Source organism: Neophocaena asiaeorientalis, unplaced genomic scaffold, assembly GCF_003031525.2.
Source record: "Neophocaena asiaeorientalis asiaeorientalis breed wild unplaced genomic scaffold, Neophocaena_asiaeorientalis_V1.1 scaffold433, whole genome shotgun sequence".
Lineage (NCBI taxonomy): Eukaryota > Metazoa > Chordata > Mammalia > Artiodactyla > Phocoenidae > Neophocaena > Neophocaena asiaeorientalis.
In genome coordinates this window covers 1,597,495-1,613,951 of record NW_020175040.1, presented here as the reverse complement: position 1 = coordinate 1,613,951, position 16,457 = coordinate 1,597,495, and the positions used below count along the sequence as shown (strand labels likewise).

The following is a 16,457-nucleotide window of genomic DNA, read 5'->3' as shown; positions in this document are numbered from 1 at the left end:
CGTTCTCTCTGCCTGCTTCCCTTTCTCCTGTAAAAGTGTAAAAGGGAAGTGGTGTGCGTTGAAGAATGGTTTTCCACTTAGAAATTTCTAACTTGGTAGGATTTTTAAAGGTAATTTCAGTCTTCAGAAATTCATGAAGATGGTGGTGGAAATGGGTAACAGAAAGCAGGGGCTGCCAGTGAAGGCTCTAGAGCCACTGCTGCTGGTGGCAAAAGTTGTGTTCAAGGCTTCGTTGGGTTTTATTTTTTTCTTAGCTCTTTTCTAGAAACAAGTGCCCCATTCTTGGTCCTGGAGAACATTAAGTACAAAAACACAGCTCTTAGCTTCTGCCAGTTTGAAGCCGTCAGCGTCCTGGTGAAGCCAGCCGGGGGTTTCCTCCGGGCCGGCGCCCTGCTTGCAAAAGCCCGACTGTTCACAGGCACCGGGCGAAGAGGAAAGTCTGCCTTTAGGTGCGCCTCATGGCGAACAGGAATATTCTTGCAAGCAGAAAATTTACCTGAAAAATCAGCAGGTGAACATTGTCCTCCAAAATGGAAATAGCTTTTTGAGTTTAAAAGAAATGCGCTCTCCACGTGAACATAAAGAAAACGAAATCATTTGGAATCCCACCACCCAGGAAAAACCTGCTAATCTTGTATGTATTCCTTTCAGCTTCATACATAGCCATTCTTACATTTACATCTTTACTCCGGTGGGAATCTGTTGTGGAAGATGAGGCTTAAGGATGTTAATTCCGGCTCTCACCACTTGGTAAATTGTTCATCCTTTTGCTGCTAAATTTTGTAACGCTGGACCTGCCGAAATTGTTCCTTTCTGGACTCTCTTCCGTTTATTCCAGCCCGTGGTGTTCATACTGTATTTTTGTAACATACTTTCCAAGACTGTTAGGCAAATCCCTGTCATTACTCTTTTTTTGAGAGGAATGGGAGGGACTCTTGTGCATTTATTTTTATGAATAAAATTATAATTACTTCATCAAATTCCAAAAAAACCCCCTTGGAATTGTTTAAATGGGGAAGAATTCGTATCTTTACATTAAGGCTTCCTATTGGAGGTATCTCTTCATTTATTCAGATTTCTTTGTCTCAGTAAAATTGTCATTTTTCTCATTTCGATGCTGTATGCTGTTAATCACTGCAACAGTGGGTGCAGAGTGCATTTGGAAGATCCTTCAGGAAAGTGAATTAGCAAAAGTTACGGAAGTGTTGATACTTCTGACTCAGTTACCCCATTCCTAAACAGTACCCGTGGGTTAAGGTGGACAAAACCCTTTCCCGTGAGTGAGAATTGGCCCTTTGTTTAACTTTCTAGCTGTTTCCCTGGGAACCCCACTAAAGGCAGCGCGGTTTGTGATAAAACGTCTCCTGGTTGGTGATTGCATCTGACAGATGGGGAGTGGCTGTGAGTACCTGATGGGCCCCAGGCCCACTGGAGCACAGTGGCTCTCGCGCTGGACGTGTCCCTCGTGGGGAGCCCCCCAGGAATGAGGGCTCAGAGTCAGGGTGGTGAGTCCAGGCCACCTCCCTGTGCCTGAGCTGTCTGCGGTGTGGGCTGTCGCGAGGACAGCCAGCGATCCGTGTTTCTCAGGGCCGGCGTGGCCTGTGATAGTCACGTGAGTTTGAGCCTAAGAGACCTCCCCAGGGGCATTGCTGCGGCCCAGGAAAATGACCCCACAAATGGAAGTTCAGAGCTGTTTCTTACGGCGTTGTTTTTCCCAGATTTTTGATATATTAAATAAAAGGTAGGAATGGCTATTAAAATGCTTAATTCACTCAAAGAAATATTAGACACTGAGACTCTCATGGAAGCAAGTACTGGAAAACAAGGCTAAATAGTAACATGGGAGAGACAGAATACTGGGTTGTGTGCGGGGCTGGGTGAGCTCTGATGGGGACTTGGGACTTCCCAGCTGTGCCCTCCGCTGGGTTCTGGGGGTTCTGTGACTGGGTGTGCAGGTGAGGAAAGACGCTCAGGCGTCGTGCTCTGCTGCCCAGGAGGGTCAAGGTGGCTGCACGGGCCCACGTGCCACCGCTGTGAGCAGAAACCTGAGAGGACACAAACGTGAGGTCTGTCATGTGGGAACAGGATGGGTGAAGTGTGTTTCTTATTTCCTCCTAATATTATGAAATAATACTGGATGCACCGTGAGTCTTACTAAACCGGGTCATGGAAATCCCTTTTCCCATTCTTAAAATCAGTGACTTAAACATTGTTTAAGAATTTCTTTGCAAAGCTCGCCTTCTTTTCATACCTTTCCTTAATTTGCCCTTTGGATTTGAAACTTGTCCCAACTGTCATAGTCTGATCTCTAGCCCAAAATATGGTACCAGACCTTGGGGTGAGACTCTTAGGTTAAACTTTGGTCAAGGTAGTCCCTAGGGAGGAAGGTAGGGCTGTGGATCTCGTGGGTGATTGGGGGTGTGTACCTCTAACTGCAGAGAGAAAAAACCAACACCAACCCTAGATCTGATGGATGACTAAAGGAAACAGGCAGAACTCGGGCTTGTCTTATGCCGCCCCCAGCTAGCACTGGTGGGCGCCTCATAGACAGAAGCTATGTCTGGACACGAGGCTTTGGGCTCTGAGACAGCTTGCCCCGGGCTAGGTCGTGGTGCCTGCTAACTGCCTCTGCTTTGACTCCTGTCCCCACACCATTTCTGAAGCCGTGGAAGACACCACTTTCAGGCGCGTAGGGCTCGCCACCTAATCCTGCCCTGTGGGCACTAGCTCGTTCTGATACTTTCCTTCAGTTTCCTTGTGATGCCACCAGCTGAAAGGAAACAGTTAACAGCCAGGCATCTGGAAGCCGAGGCGTGGAGCTGAGTTACCGCCTGGGCTCTGCGACTTACTGCTTCTCTCGCCTGGGCCTGCGACTTACTGCTTCTGTCGCCGCCTTCTGGACTCTGTTCTGCTGTTTATTCATCTCGGTTTTTGGCACACATGAAAATCATAGCACCAACATTTACTAACCACTTAACTATATCCTAGTCAGTGTCCTGAGCATTTTTCTCATCCAGGCCTCACATTACCCATGGGACGTATGCCAACAGGTTAAATGACTTGCCCCGGGTCACACAGCTGGAAAGTGGCAACGCCAGAGGAGCATGGGATCGGGATTTGCATGCTTAAGTCACCCCCACCGTAGGTAGGCAGTGCGGTCATCCTCACCTTCAGGAAGCCAGGTGGATAAAGGTGAAACTAAAGGTAGCTTTTTTCAGACCCAGTCTTGACTGTCTTGTTTTCCCAAACTATGGAAAAATAACAGGCTTTATTTAACCCACATCCTTACCTACTTTGCTTAAGTATAAACACTTAATTTCCCCCAGCTCCACTGAAGGTAGGACTCGGATATTGCCCCGTGACTGTTAGTGGCAGTCTCCTGCCGTGGCTGTTGCAGCGTCTCCCGAGGACGATGGCCAGGGCTGGAGGTTCTCAGAAGGCATGGGTGTCATTTCTGAGGCTCACGTGCAGTCATAAATTCCTGATTGTAGAGGCGGTTGCAGCTCTCCTGGGGATCAGCTGCCTGAGGAGTGCTCCTCTGGTAGTTGTCAGTTAAGCCACTGACATCGGGGGCCAGAATTTAGGGCTCCTGCTCTCTTGAAAGTTGTTCATCTCCTGAAAGTTACTGGGTCAGGCCCTGAGGACTGAGGGGCAATTAAGACAGGAGGCCGGTCTCAGTAAGTAAATTGACCAAGCGGTCACGTGGTGGCAGAGTTGAGCACAGATCGTATTGTCTGGTCGAGGCTGGGGAAGGCCACCTGGAAGGCTTTCTGGGGAAAGGTGGTCTCAGGAGCTGCGAAGTCAAATATTAATTTGTGTACTAACCCAGTATTTGATGATTCTCTGCTTGGCACTGGAGAATAAAACCGTGGGGAATAAAACTGTTTTCACAGAAATTATTAGGAAAGGGAGAAGAGAAATGAATATAATACATTAAAATGTCAAGTACAGTTTATCCTTGAACAGCACGAATGACGCGACCCTGCTTGGTTGATACCGTGGATGCAGGACCGCGGATGTGGCGCCGCGGATGCGGAGGGCCGACTGTTAAGTTAGAAGCGATTTCCAGCTGAGTGGAGGGTCAGTGCCCCTAACCCTTGAGATGTTCAAGAGTCAACTGTAGTGGTAAGTACTCTGAAGAAAAAATAAGGCAGAGTAAAGGATAGACGGCAAACGGGGAGAGGGTGTTCCACTTTACTTCAGATAAAGTGGTCGCCTCCGAGGAGTGATCTTTGAGCAGAGACCTGCCTGAAGCAGGACCCAGCTGTTGAGTAAATGGAGCATTGATCCAGCATCCAAGTGGGAGAATCATTCCTTCAGACTCCTCCCAGGGGCGGGAGGCCCTGACACGCTGTGTGGCCGAGCTCTTGGGTCCAGAGTTCCAGTACTGATACTGTGTTCCGTCGAAGGCCCTGGACGGCGGGGAGCCACCTGCAGAAGGGCTCAGGCGCAGTGCTCTTGGGGCTGCCGAGGAGTTTTGTGCCCAGGGAGGTGGTCCCCCTGGGTGTTCCCATCCTGCTTACGTGCGTTCTCCTCTCTTCTAGCTTGAAGGATGACCTCGAGGAAGAAAGTGCTACTGAAGGTTATCATCCTGGGAGATTCTGGGTAAGTGTCCCTCCTAAATTTGAGCCAGCACACTGGCCTGGGTTTAAATTTCACCCGCTTGGAGCTCATGCCCTCTGTGCTGACATTTGCTGCTTCCATCTCTAATAGCCGTGGCATTAGGGCCCTACGTTTCCGTGCTCTTGGGAGCACAGCAAAAATCGGAATGACCCCTAGTCAGGTAGTCCTTTGTTCCCCAATTTGGGGCATGATTTAGGGAAAAGGGTGGCTGTTTGAACTCAATTAATGATAGTTTCACGGGGGCTTCCCTGGTGGCGCAGTGGTTAAGAGCCCGCCTGCCAGTGTAGGGGACACGGGTTTGAGCCCTCCCTGTGGCTCCGGGAAGATCCCACATGCCGCGGAGCAACTAAGCCCATGAGCCACAACTGCTGAAGCCTGCGTGCCTAGAGCCCGTGCTCCGCAACAAGAGAAGCCACTGCAATGGAAGCCTGTGCACCATGAGGAAGAGTAGCCCCCGCTTGCCACAACTAGAGGAAGCCTGCGCGCAGCAGTGAAGGCCCAACGTGGCCATAAATAAACAAGCAAACAAACAAACAAACTTATTTTTAAAAAAAAGAAAAAAAAAAGAATCCGCTTGCCAATGTATGGGACATGGGTTCGATCCCTGGTCTGGGAGGATCCCACATGCCGTGGAGCAACTAAGCTACCGTGTGTCACAACTACTGAGCCTGCGCTCTAGAGCCCGCGAGCCACAACTACTGAAGCCCATGTGCCTAGAGCCCATGCTCCACAGCAAGAGAAGCCACTGCAATGAGAAGCCCGTGCACCACAACGAAGAGTAGCGTCTGCTCACGGCAACTAGAGAAAGCCCGCGTGCAGCAAAGAAGACCCAACGCAGCCAAAAACAAAGAAAGAAAATACATTTTTTAAAAAAATTCATGGAATCCCTTTCCCAAGCTGGTTAGACTAGGGAGCGCTGTTCATGTAGGCTTGTTGCCGTTGGCGCCCTGTCCACGAGATGGAGGTTTGGGGTGCGCTGTGCAGCACACGCAGACCCCCGAGACACTGTGGGCTTGGTTCTGGACCGCCGCAACGAAGTGAAGGGAGTCACGTGAACTTTTTGGTTTCTCAGGGCATCTAAAAGTTAATGTTTGAACTATACTGTAGTCTCTTAAGTGTACAATAGCCTTGTGTCTAAAAACAGTGTACAAACCTCAGTTTAACTGCTTTTATGGCTAGAAAATGCTAACCGTCATCCTAGCCTTCAGGGAGCCGTAATATTTTTGCAGTAGTAACATCAGAATCACTGATCGCCATAACAAATATACTAATGAACAAGTTTGAACTATTGCGAGAACTAACAAAATGAGACACAGACATGAAGTGAGCAAATGCCATTGGAAAAATGGCCCCAATAGACTAGCTTGACACAGGGCTGCCACAGACGTTCAGTCTGTGAAAAGCATAGTTTGCACAGAGCGCATTGAAGTGGGGTATGCCTGCCTCCTCCTCCTGCTGTGCCCGAGTCGGTAGAGCCTGGGACCGGAGAACTGGGTCCGCGTCTTAGATCTGCCGCTGACTGCGTAACTAGCTAGTTCTTTCATCACTGTTAAGATTCAGGGGGTTACGGGGGGAGCTTTTCAGACTTGGCATCTGAAGTGACCCATGAAAACTTAGACCAGAGGCTACATATTTTTAAAAACAATATGATAATAAATGCAGGTGCACGTCCTTATTCCAAAGTTCTTTTTAAAAGGCAGTGATTTTTCTACCGTGGCTGGCTTTTTTAATCACCCGAGGAGCCTTTTAACAATTAGCATTTGCCCAGACCAATGGGTAGGACCTGGTTGGCAGTGCTTAAATACACGCGCACTCACCTCTCCCCACTCCTCTCTCCCTGTCCCCGCTTCCGCTCACATACATTCTCCTGGTGCCTCTGGTATGCTGTCAGGATTGAATGTACTGCTTTTAGCCTGTGTTACCCAAACTTGCCTGATTACACATTTCCTGTCTTTTCCCCCTGGAAATTCTGGTGCACGTGACCAGGTGGAGAACACTGCCTTGGGCGGTTTGTATTTCCAGGTCCCCTCTGCATGTGAAATGCATGTGTTCCTTTGTGAAAAGGAAGGTATTACTGGCTGTGAGGAAGGCTTGCGTTGTCTTTGGCCTGTCCTAACTACCTCATCACCAAAAAAAATCACACATTGTCTCTTGCTGAGTTTTCTCACTGGAAAATACCTCTGGAGGAGCATACTTTGAGGTGGATTCTGGTTTGGTGGAATACTGGTGCTTTTTTCTGCTTCAGATTTTAAACTGGGAAGCAGCAGATAGGTTAACTGGCGTAAATGTCTGCTCGGAGCCAGTGGCTTCCTCTGGCTATTTGCTTGGACTGAACAGCAACCACTAAATGGAGACACACCCAAGGCGGCAGAGATATTTTTGGACTAGTGGAGCGAACTTACTGCTGGGGCTTCTTTTAGAAGGAGAGTATGTGTTGGCATGCTTCTGGAAGGAGAGAAATAACACTAGGCTCTACCACCTATACCAGAACCTAGAAGCAGCTTTTCTAGATCTGGCCTGCATCTGTACCCTGTGTTTTCGTCCCAGGAGAAAGCATGTCGTCAGGCAAGTGAACTGGGAAGTTTTCCTCCTCTGATGGGGGTGGGCAGGTTCCTTCCAAGCTGCAGGCGTCAGAGCCAGTTTTCAGTGCCTTCCTAGTTGACTTACACTTGTGGTTTTTCTCCAATTTCAGAGTCGGTAAGACATCACTCATGAACCAGTACGTGAACAAGAAATTCAGCAATCAGTACAAAGCCACAATAGGAGCCGACTTCCTGACAAAGGAGGTGATGGTGGACGACAGACTAGTTACGATGCAGGTAAGCGCACGTCTCGCCTTGGCCGGCCAAGCCTTGGTCATTCCGTCTTTACCCGTTTTTCATGCCTAGGCATCTTCCCCTCCCTGTTCTTTAGATCTCACTATTAATATTCATGGATAATTGGCTTATAGGTAGGATTGCCAGATAAAATGCAAGACATCAAGTATGTCCCAAGTACTCTGTGAGACATACTAAAAATTTTTCATTTTTTTCCAGAGTTCAGATTTAACTGGACTTCCTGGTTTTCATTGTTTTTTTGCTGTAAATTTGGTAACCTACAGGTTCTTGTCTTATGTCTCCAAAATGTGTAACTTGTCTCTTTCCTAATACCCTCGCCTAGTTCTTCAGGCCAAAAAAATCGTTGTCTCTCTCCTAGGTTCTTACAGCAGCTGTTAAATTAGTTTTCCTGCTTTTCTGGCTTCTTATAATCTGTCCTATCTGTAGCCCCTAAAGTTGTGTTTCTATTAAGCCAATCTGGTTTTTCATGTATCAGCTTAATCTGATTTCAAGGGCTTCCCTTTCAACAGTTAGGATAAAAACAGATTCCTTCACATGGCTCTTTGAAAGCCTTCACATTCTGGCTACAAACTATTCTTCACTTTTTCATCTCCTGCCAGTCCTTCCGAATCACGTGCTGCTCTTACAAAGCTGTAGTTGAACGTGTCTCTCCTTGCTAGGCCCTTTGGTCACAGCTGCACCCATCCTGAAGTCGCCAACTTTCAGCCCAGGTGTTGTCTTTGGAAGCTCCCACCTCCACACCAGTTGTTCCTTACTTTCTCTGCTAAATGATGTCCTGGGGAGACTGAGACATGGGGGTCCTAGCGAGCGCCGGGCTCGCTGAAATGTTTGGATGGTACAGGTTGCAGATATTTGTTTACGTGTGTTGACCTCAAGCTGTCACATGCACCCAGGGGAACTCAGACCTCCAGGATGGGGCTAATGTGGCTCCCCCATACCGCAGGCATACACACAGAGGTGCTCAGTGTACAGCTGGAGGTGGGCAAAATAGGTCAAGGGGATTAAGAGGTACAAACATCCAGTCATACAGTAAATAAGTCCTGGGGAGGTAATGTGTCGTCGGCAGGATCGTAATAACTCTGTGTGATGACAGATGGTAGCTAGACATCGTGGTGGTCCTTCTGTAACTTACAAAAAAAAAAAAAAAATCACAGTGTCCGTACACCTGAAACTAATATAATATTGTACGTCAGTTATACTTTAATAGCAAGTGTGTGTGTGTGTAAAACTAAAGTTTGAATAGGCCAAGCTTGAGAGAAAAGGAAATTACCAGATAACAGGAAAGAAGAGAGAACTGAAAGGTCATCATAAACTCAGGGGCTCCTGCCGTGGTGATCTGTGAATTTATAACGGGGACTTGAGTTCTGTCTGTCATCGAGGACAAGAGGCGTGAACTGCACAAGGTGCGGGCCCAGAACCCCCCTGCACACATAGACACACACTCATTAGGACCTTGGAAAGATGGGAAAACAGGACCCAAAACCTCAGCCCACGCAAGTGGCAAAGCTGGCATGTGCGGTGCAGGCTGGGCCTTTGCTGCTTGCTTCCTGGTTGGAGACTCCCAGTCCCACTGTGCCCGTGTGTGGATTCTCAGTTTCTGCTCTGCCAGGCACAGAGAGTTTAGTCTGGAGGATCTGACATAACCCTCTGTCACTCCTGGCAAATACAAAGATAAGACCACCCTATAGGGACAGAGGATGAGCTCAAGGGGGAATAATGGCCTGCAGAAAATGCCCACAGTGACTAGAGATTTCTTGGAATGGAAACCATAAATGAAAAGGGGCACTATAAAAAACGAGGATATGGGAAGCTTAGAGCTTCAAGAAGTGAAAAGACAGTCACTGAAATCAACTGAGCAGTTAAACCTCAGATTAAACATAGCTGAAGAAAACAGTAAACTTCAAGATTAAGCTGAGCAAATTACCTCAAGAGTAAACTCGGAACTGGAGTGCCAAAAATCAGAATCCTAAAAGCAACTGGAGAGAGAAGACAGCTTACAGATAAAGGAACAGCAGTTAGATAAGTTCTCGGCTGCAACAGAAAGCAGAAGGGAAATGGGATGTCTACAGGGTGCCGGGGTCAAACGCCACCTGAAGATTTCCCGTGTCCCGTAGCAGGAGAAGCAGATGGAGAGCCACGCTGTGGTTCTGACAGCCACGTGGGCTGATGAGAAGCGAGACTCTGTCCCTCCTGGCTCAGGGGCCATTCTGATAGAGCCCCACAGGTACCATGAGCTCGGATCTTGGAGTTTCCCGGAGTCAACCCCATCTGGAGAACCCAGGGCACCAAAGCAGAGTCTGGAAAGGGTGGGAGAAAAGAACATGGTCCTCAGGTTGAAACAAAAGGCTGGCCCTTGTGCTCCTGCGGCCAGTTTAAAAGACTAGAATTAAATGAAAACCATCGTCTCCGGACAAAGGCATCATCATGTTGGATCTTGAGGAATCCTCCCCTGTTTTTCACGGGCCTTCAGCACTTGCAAAAATAGATAATTCAGATTAAGACAGCAAGGCAGGAACCAGTGGAAACCCCCCTGACCATTCAGAGTGGTCTTTGTATTTAAAGAAACCAGGCAATCTTGTGTATCTGTGGAGAAGAAACTAAGCAGGTGGTGTAGGTCAGTAGAACTTCTAAAAATGAAACGCAATAACCACAGTTTGGAAATATAGAGAGTGTTTTTAGCAACAGATAGGATACACCACAAGAGGGCTGAAAGGAAGAAAAATGGTGGGAAATGGGGAAAAGAGGTAAAAACAGGATTCAGTGAGTAGGTCGCTTGCACTTAATTTTAATTAGTCTCAGACGAGCGAATAGGTGAAAGGTGTTTGCTGAGGATTTTTCAGAACTGATGTGGTACCACATCCACAGATTCAGGAGAAATACAGAAGTCTAGAAGAATCATATGGAAAAAAAATTCTTTTAAGACAAACTTGAAGGCAGCCAGAGGAAACAGAATGACCTGGAGGAGCAGCAGTGAGGCTGCCAGTGGGACTGGCAGGCTGTGGAGTGTGAGCCGGGGCTGTCAGCAGGGTGTTCTGGGCCCTGGAAACGCCCGCCTCCAAGAGAAGGAAAGTGAGCGCCTCCTTAGGCTCGGGCAGAAATCCTAAGAGACGCACTTCAGGCGGAAGTGGAAGGGTCTGAGATAAGGTAAACTGAGATAAACTTAATTGTATGCATGCCTCTGTGTTTAGAATTATGACCCTAATAGTAAGAGTATGTAGCTTCAAACCAGTACAAGGAAACCGGGATTGGAACTGTGTAATTTAATGTGTGGGGAAAGATGAGTGACCGTGTGCATTTTTTAAGTTTCTTACGTTGTTCAGGAAGAAGCTAGAAGTCAATCGGTATTAAACATTAGATGGAGTCAAGTGTGCATGAAAAACCTAAAGGTAACTTATGAAGCCACAGTAATGTAAACAGTATGACACTGTCACAGAGATCCACAGATCGAGGGGACGGAGGGCACAGAAACAGGGCACGCCTAGCTGACACTGGGTAGGCAGAGGGGGCTTTGCGGAATGGGGAAAGGACAAGTCAGAGGACAAGTCGTACTGTAAACAGGCCTCTGGGCCGGTGGCTTTCCATTTGCTGAGGAGTAGCCAGAGTGTTGAAGACCTGAATGGAAAAAGCACGAAATGAAAACCTGTAAAATGAAAATACAGGTTCTTTTGGGTTTTCTTAACTTTAGGCATTTAAAATAGAGAAAGCACAAATCATAAAAGGTTAAAGATTGATAGTAGACCACAGTAAACATCTGAATAACAAGATTCTAAGTAACAAACTACAGACTGGGAGAAACTGTTAATAATGCCTAATAGGATCCATTCGGCAGAATGACCTAGTGGGTAATAGGCAACTCTCAGAAGAAACCACGTCCTGTGGCCTGACGTCAGGGAATTACCAATTTAAAAGGCTGACAAAATCGAGTTTTGGCTAGAAGTAGAATATTCTCAAACCGATGGTGGGAACATATCCGTGCAGCCTTTCAAATGGAGACTTTTGTTGGCTCTCCAACGTCACACACACACATCCCTGACAAGCAGCCAGTCTGCATCTGGGTTCAGAGCCTAGGAAACTGTGGGCCCGACGACAAGTGAGGAAGAATGCTCACTGCAGCCTCTGTGCAGTCACGAAAAACTACGGATAATGTAGAAGACCAGGGAGTCAATGGTGGTGTTTTAAGGCACCGGGATACTGTACAGCTGTTAACATCTGGAGGAAAAAACAAAAAGATGCAGAGGATCTTGTACATAATATATGTAATTATGTTACTTTCACTGTCTGTGTGACACAGGTCTCAGGGGCCGCTTACTTCTTCGGGGGGAAGGGAATGGAAGGAAGGCTGTGAGGAAGGGCTGACTCTCTTCCTGAAGAACTGATGTAGAAACAGCAGTGTTAATAGTTGTCACCTTGGAGTTCTGGGTAGATAGATATATTGGGTGTATTTTGAAGGTAGAAAATAAAGTATTTCATTTAAAATATTACAAATTTTGAAAGATCATAGCCACAAGACTGTACTTTTGTAAGTGTTAAGTTAAATTAATTTTGGAAACTTGCTGAGAATAACCCCCAGTTTTTCAACTTTTCTTTTTAATTCCTTACTTTGCCTTCTCAGTATCTGAGTTCCAAATACCCATTTGGTTCCGCCAAGAGTCATAAAGTTCCTATGTAATTCTGCTCTTGGGATCCTGTCCTAAAGAACCAATCAGAAACACAGGAAAGACTCTCTGTGTTAAAGCTCATTACTGAGTTACTTATAATTATGGAAAATTGGCAGCAATATTTTTTTTAAATGAGTGAAGTGGTTTGCTGAGTCTGTTGGGCAGAGTAAGGATGTGCGCTCTCGCCGGGGAGGGTGCTGTGTGTTTTGTGGGGCGGAGAGGAGTGGCCTGTGCACTGAGATTCCAGTTGCGTGAGTGACCCTGCAACGCGGGCACCTAGAGAAAGATGTGTGCTCGTGAAGACCTCTGGGTGGGAGGACACCAAGAGTTTCGGGGCATTTTTTGGCTTTTGCTTTACTTATCCAGATATTTACATAATGACAATGTTATTTCTCTAATGGGAATTTTGTTGTTGTTGTCCAAGCCTATATTTAATTGTTTATAATTTTTTTCCCCTGTGTTTCTCTTTATAGAAGTAGTTGTCAGTTTTTACCTGCTGTGACAGAGTTCTTGATTCTCCCTCCATCTTGGTCTTCTTTTATGGGAAAAGGCTCTTTTCTCCACTCAGGGACACGCATTCAGGGTAGGACGTTGGACAGCAGGAGAGCACAGAGGTGACCCTCACAGGGTCCGGCTGCTGCCGCGCTGTCCACAGAGACCGTTTGTCCGCACGTGTGCTCTGCTGCTCACGTGGGGCAGGGCGGTGCTCTTCCCTGCCCACTGAGAGCAGCTACAGTCTTCGGCTTTGTTTCTTTCATTGCCCTTCAGCCTTATCATCACTTCTTGTGGTTCCCAGCGGCTGCTTCCTTCCGCGTAGTGTGAGCACTGCTAGGCCCCGCGTGGACGTTACCACAGCCTCCTGACTCCACGCCTGCAGGCACGCTGAATCCCCGTGGCCACTAGGACGTGTCCTTTTCAGGAAGGTTCTTCCCAGAGTGCTTGGAGCACGTGTGGGCTCGAGGTTCCCGGGGGGCGGGGGGCGGGCAGGGGTAGGCTGCCGTGGTCGGGCCCCTTGCGGCCAGAGCTGTGACCCGGAGTCTGTGTGCTGGTTGTGGAGGGCCTGTGGTGTCGTGTGCTGGTTGTGGAGGGCCCCCATACGTCGGAAGAGAGGGCTGCATGGGCCCTGCAGAGCTGCCTTCCTTGGAGGGTAACCTCTGGGCTGGGCTGGGCACTCTTTGCCCCGCACTGATGGGCGACCACAACAGCCCCCTTCCGCATGCACTGTCCTTGGCCTGTCTGTGAGCCAGAGTTTAGCCTGTGTAGTGGCACTGCTTTATGGGAACTTCTTTAAGGGGTTCTAATGCCGCCGTTTCCAGCTTTAGATATTTCCAGACAATATTTAAGTCCTGGCCCTGCTCTTGTCTGCCATGATGTTGTTTGAGCCCGTCCCCAAGGGAGAACCAGCCTTCAGCATTTGCATGTTACGTTTCAGGGCTCCTTTTGGAGGACATTCTGGGCGGTGGCGTGGGGTTTAGAACATCAGGAGTTGGGTAGTAGTATTAAAGAAACGCAGATCTCACGGTACTGTTCTGCACCACCCTTCTGTGTAGCCGCTCACTCTGCGCACGCATCCTGTGCGGTGAGGCGCTTCCTACCTGAGCTGGAAGCTGTCTGTGGCCGTGCTGGAGTTGGCATGTCCCCGAGTGCTGTGGGCTGCCTGGGAGGAGCTTCGGGGAGGAGCTCAGCCCTGCTTCTGCAGAAGAAACTGTCGTGGCTCAGTCCACACTCCATGTTGGTCTAAGTCGCAGGCCTTCGGTTCACTGGCTGGTGCTTTGGACATAAGGTTGAAATTTTTTGGGGTTATGAGGATTTTCCAGATTCTCCTGTTGCTCTGAAGCTAAGTGGTTTCCTGCAGACAGTGGAGCCAAGAGGTGAAGACTCCTGTCAGCTGGAAGTAACTGCGAACCGCTTTGGACCCCGGCACCGTGGCTCGCTGCGGGTGTGCGGCCATTCTGGAGAACACTAGTCCTCTCCAGGCAAACCGGGGGCCCTGTTGGGATCTGGGGCGTTGAGGAAATGCATCCTTGCTCTTGGACCTGGTGTGGCAGTGAATGGTGGGAAGTTCTTTGAGCTGAGCGCCTGGTGGTCCATTGATGAGAAGCGACTTCGATCTGTCTTCCTTGGTGTATTCTCGCATTGCTTGTCCCTGTATTCCTCTCCCCCTGTCTCCTTCCCACCCCTCCCCCTTTTTTGGTACTTTTGTTTCCTTTGTCTCTTAATTAAGGTATAATATAACTAAAACATATTGGGGTTTTTTTAGGTCAACTTTATATATACAGTACAATGCATACATTTAAATGTACAGTTTGGGAGTTCCCTGGTGGTGCCGTGGTTAGGACTCGGTGCTTTCACACTGCCGTGGCCTGGGTTCAGTCCCTGGTTGAGGAACTGAGATCCTGCAAGCCGCACGGCACGGCCAAAAGTAAAAATAAATGTACAATTCGATGAATAATCACTTCCCTAGATTTCCATCACCCCCAGAAAGTCGCCAGGGTACAGAAATCTAATGTTTACATTCAGATTTTCCATAAATATCTACCCACGTGGCCACCACCTCGATCAACGTTTCTCTAGCATCCTCCAGACGCATGGGACACGTCCACTTACACTGCTGTCTGTCGGTGTGCTCTGGACACTCGGGTGCTGAATTCTGTTCTGATGAGTCCTGAAGTGATTGTCTCTGGGGGGGCCCCTGGCGTCCTCCACACACCCCACTCCTGGCACTCCGCCCCAAGGAACGACCGTTCTCTCTCTCGCAGATCTGGGACACGGCCGGACAGGAGAGGTTCCAGTCTCTGGGTGTGGCCTTCTACAGAGGCGCAGACTGCTGCGTGCTGGTGTTTGACGTGACTGCCCCCAACACGTTCAAAACCCTCGACAGCTGGAGAGACGAATTCCTCATCCAGGCCAGTCCCCGGGATCCTGAGAACTTCCCCTTCGTTGTGCTGGGAAACAAGATTGACCTCGAAAACAGACAAGTAAGTGCCGACGATGCCGGGGGTCATCACTGTGGGGCTTGAGAACCTGAGAACCCGCCGTTGCTGGGGTTAGGGCGGCTGAGTCACGGAAAGGGCCTTCTTGTAAAGGGGCAGCTAAGTTTCGGATGACAGGTGCCGTTTTTAGATTTGACTGGTAAGAAACTATATGCCGCAGGGATCTACACCCCATGTCTCTGGCTGCGTGTGCCCCATGCGGGGGTGGGTGTGGGAGACAACTAACTAGCCACCTGCCCAGCCCTTGGAATGGGGCCTTGCTCCCTAACCTGTAAAGACCTACCATCCTGGCTTCCCCGTGGACAGACGGGCAGCGAAACTCTGCAGAGGCCGGTATTCCCTTGGGAATTACGGCAACAAAGTAGGAAGCGCACCGAGTGGGGCTGCCTGCACCAGCCAGCTCTCTTGGTCCGGTGACGGGATTTGCCTTGAGGCCGTGTGACACTTTGGTCTTTGGGATGCAGAGGCAGACTTGCCCTTAGTCTGGCTCGTGCACTCTTAGATCGGGGATGCTTCCTGAGTCTGTTGCTGTGCTCATCTGACGAGGACACTCGGATGCCAGATGACGGCGTGTCTGGGGCTGTGGTGCCCCGGAGGATCTCTAGCGTTTTCCTCTCCTGTGAGAGCCCCCTGCTTCTGGGGTACTGCGTGAATTTGGAGGGTTCTGTGCTGAGCCCAGACCGACTCTGGGGGTGCATTACCTCCTGGCCAGCTGCCTTTGGGGACCAGGGCCCAGGAGGCCAGTTCACATCCCCATGCTGCCCTTGCAGCTGTGACTTTGGGTCATTATTACCTTTGCCTCTGAGCCTCGTTCGCTTTCTGTGCTGGGAAGGAGGGGATTCGAGTGTCACCTTCTCAAGTGCTCTCTCTGCGTCTCAGGGGCCTCCCTTGATCCTCGTGTGTACAGGAGATGCTTTGGGCTTTGAGCAAAATTGCTCTAGGTTCCTTTCAAATAGCATTTGTCTGGGGAACGTAGGCTCTTAAGTGTAGCTAGGTGTATTTCTGACCACTCATCTCTCTTTCTCCCTTTCCTAAGTGACCTGGTCCTTCTCATGCCTGAAAATGGGCTAGGGTGGGGAGAGGTCAGGACATGCGAGGCAGGGTGAGGGCCTCGGGGCTCTGGTGCCTAGGTGTGTGGTCAGGTGAGGTGCCGTGAGCAGTCACAGAAGGGGCTGCAGAGCTTAAGACCAAGCTGCCAGGCCTGTCCTGTGCTGAGGGCTGCCTCTGAGGTCCCAGGAGGGACGGTTACTTCTTCCTGGGCTGGCATCTTACTCCCTTCAGAAGCTGCTTCTAATCTTAGTGCGGCTGAGGGTCCGAAGGTGTGGGTGGTAGGCGGGGTGCTTTGG

General features: G+C 49.1%; 1 protein-coding gene across 3 annotated transcripts in view; it reads left to right on the top strand.

The window, feature by feature from the left end:
* The window catches only part of RAB7A (RAB7A, member RAS oncogene family), a 105,387-nt gene that overhangs the window by 85,534 nt on the left and 3,396 nt on the right, over positions 1–16,457 (top strand). For all 3 annotated transcript variants that reach the window (XM_024763392.1, XM_024763390.1, XM_024763391.1), the window contains 3 exons: positions 4,545–4,605; positions 7,316–7,442; positions 14,878–15,096. In XM_024763392.1, coding sequence (XP_024619160.1) covers positions 4,553–4,605; positions 7,316–7,442; positions 14,878–15,096 — 399 coding nt within the window. In that variant the 5' untranslated portion in view covers positions 4,545–4,552. The remainder of the gene's footprint in view (positions 1–4,544; positions 4,606–7,315; positions 7,443–14,877; positions 15,097–16,457) is intronic.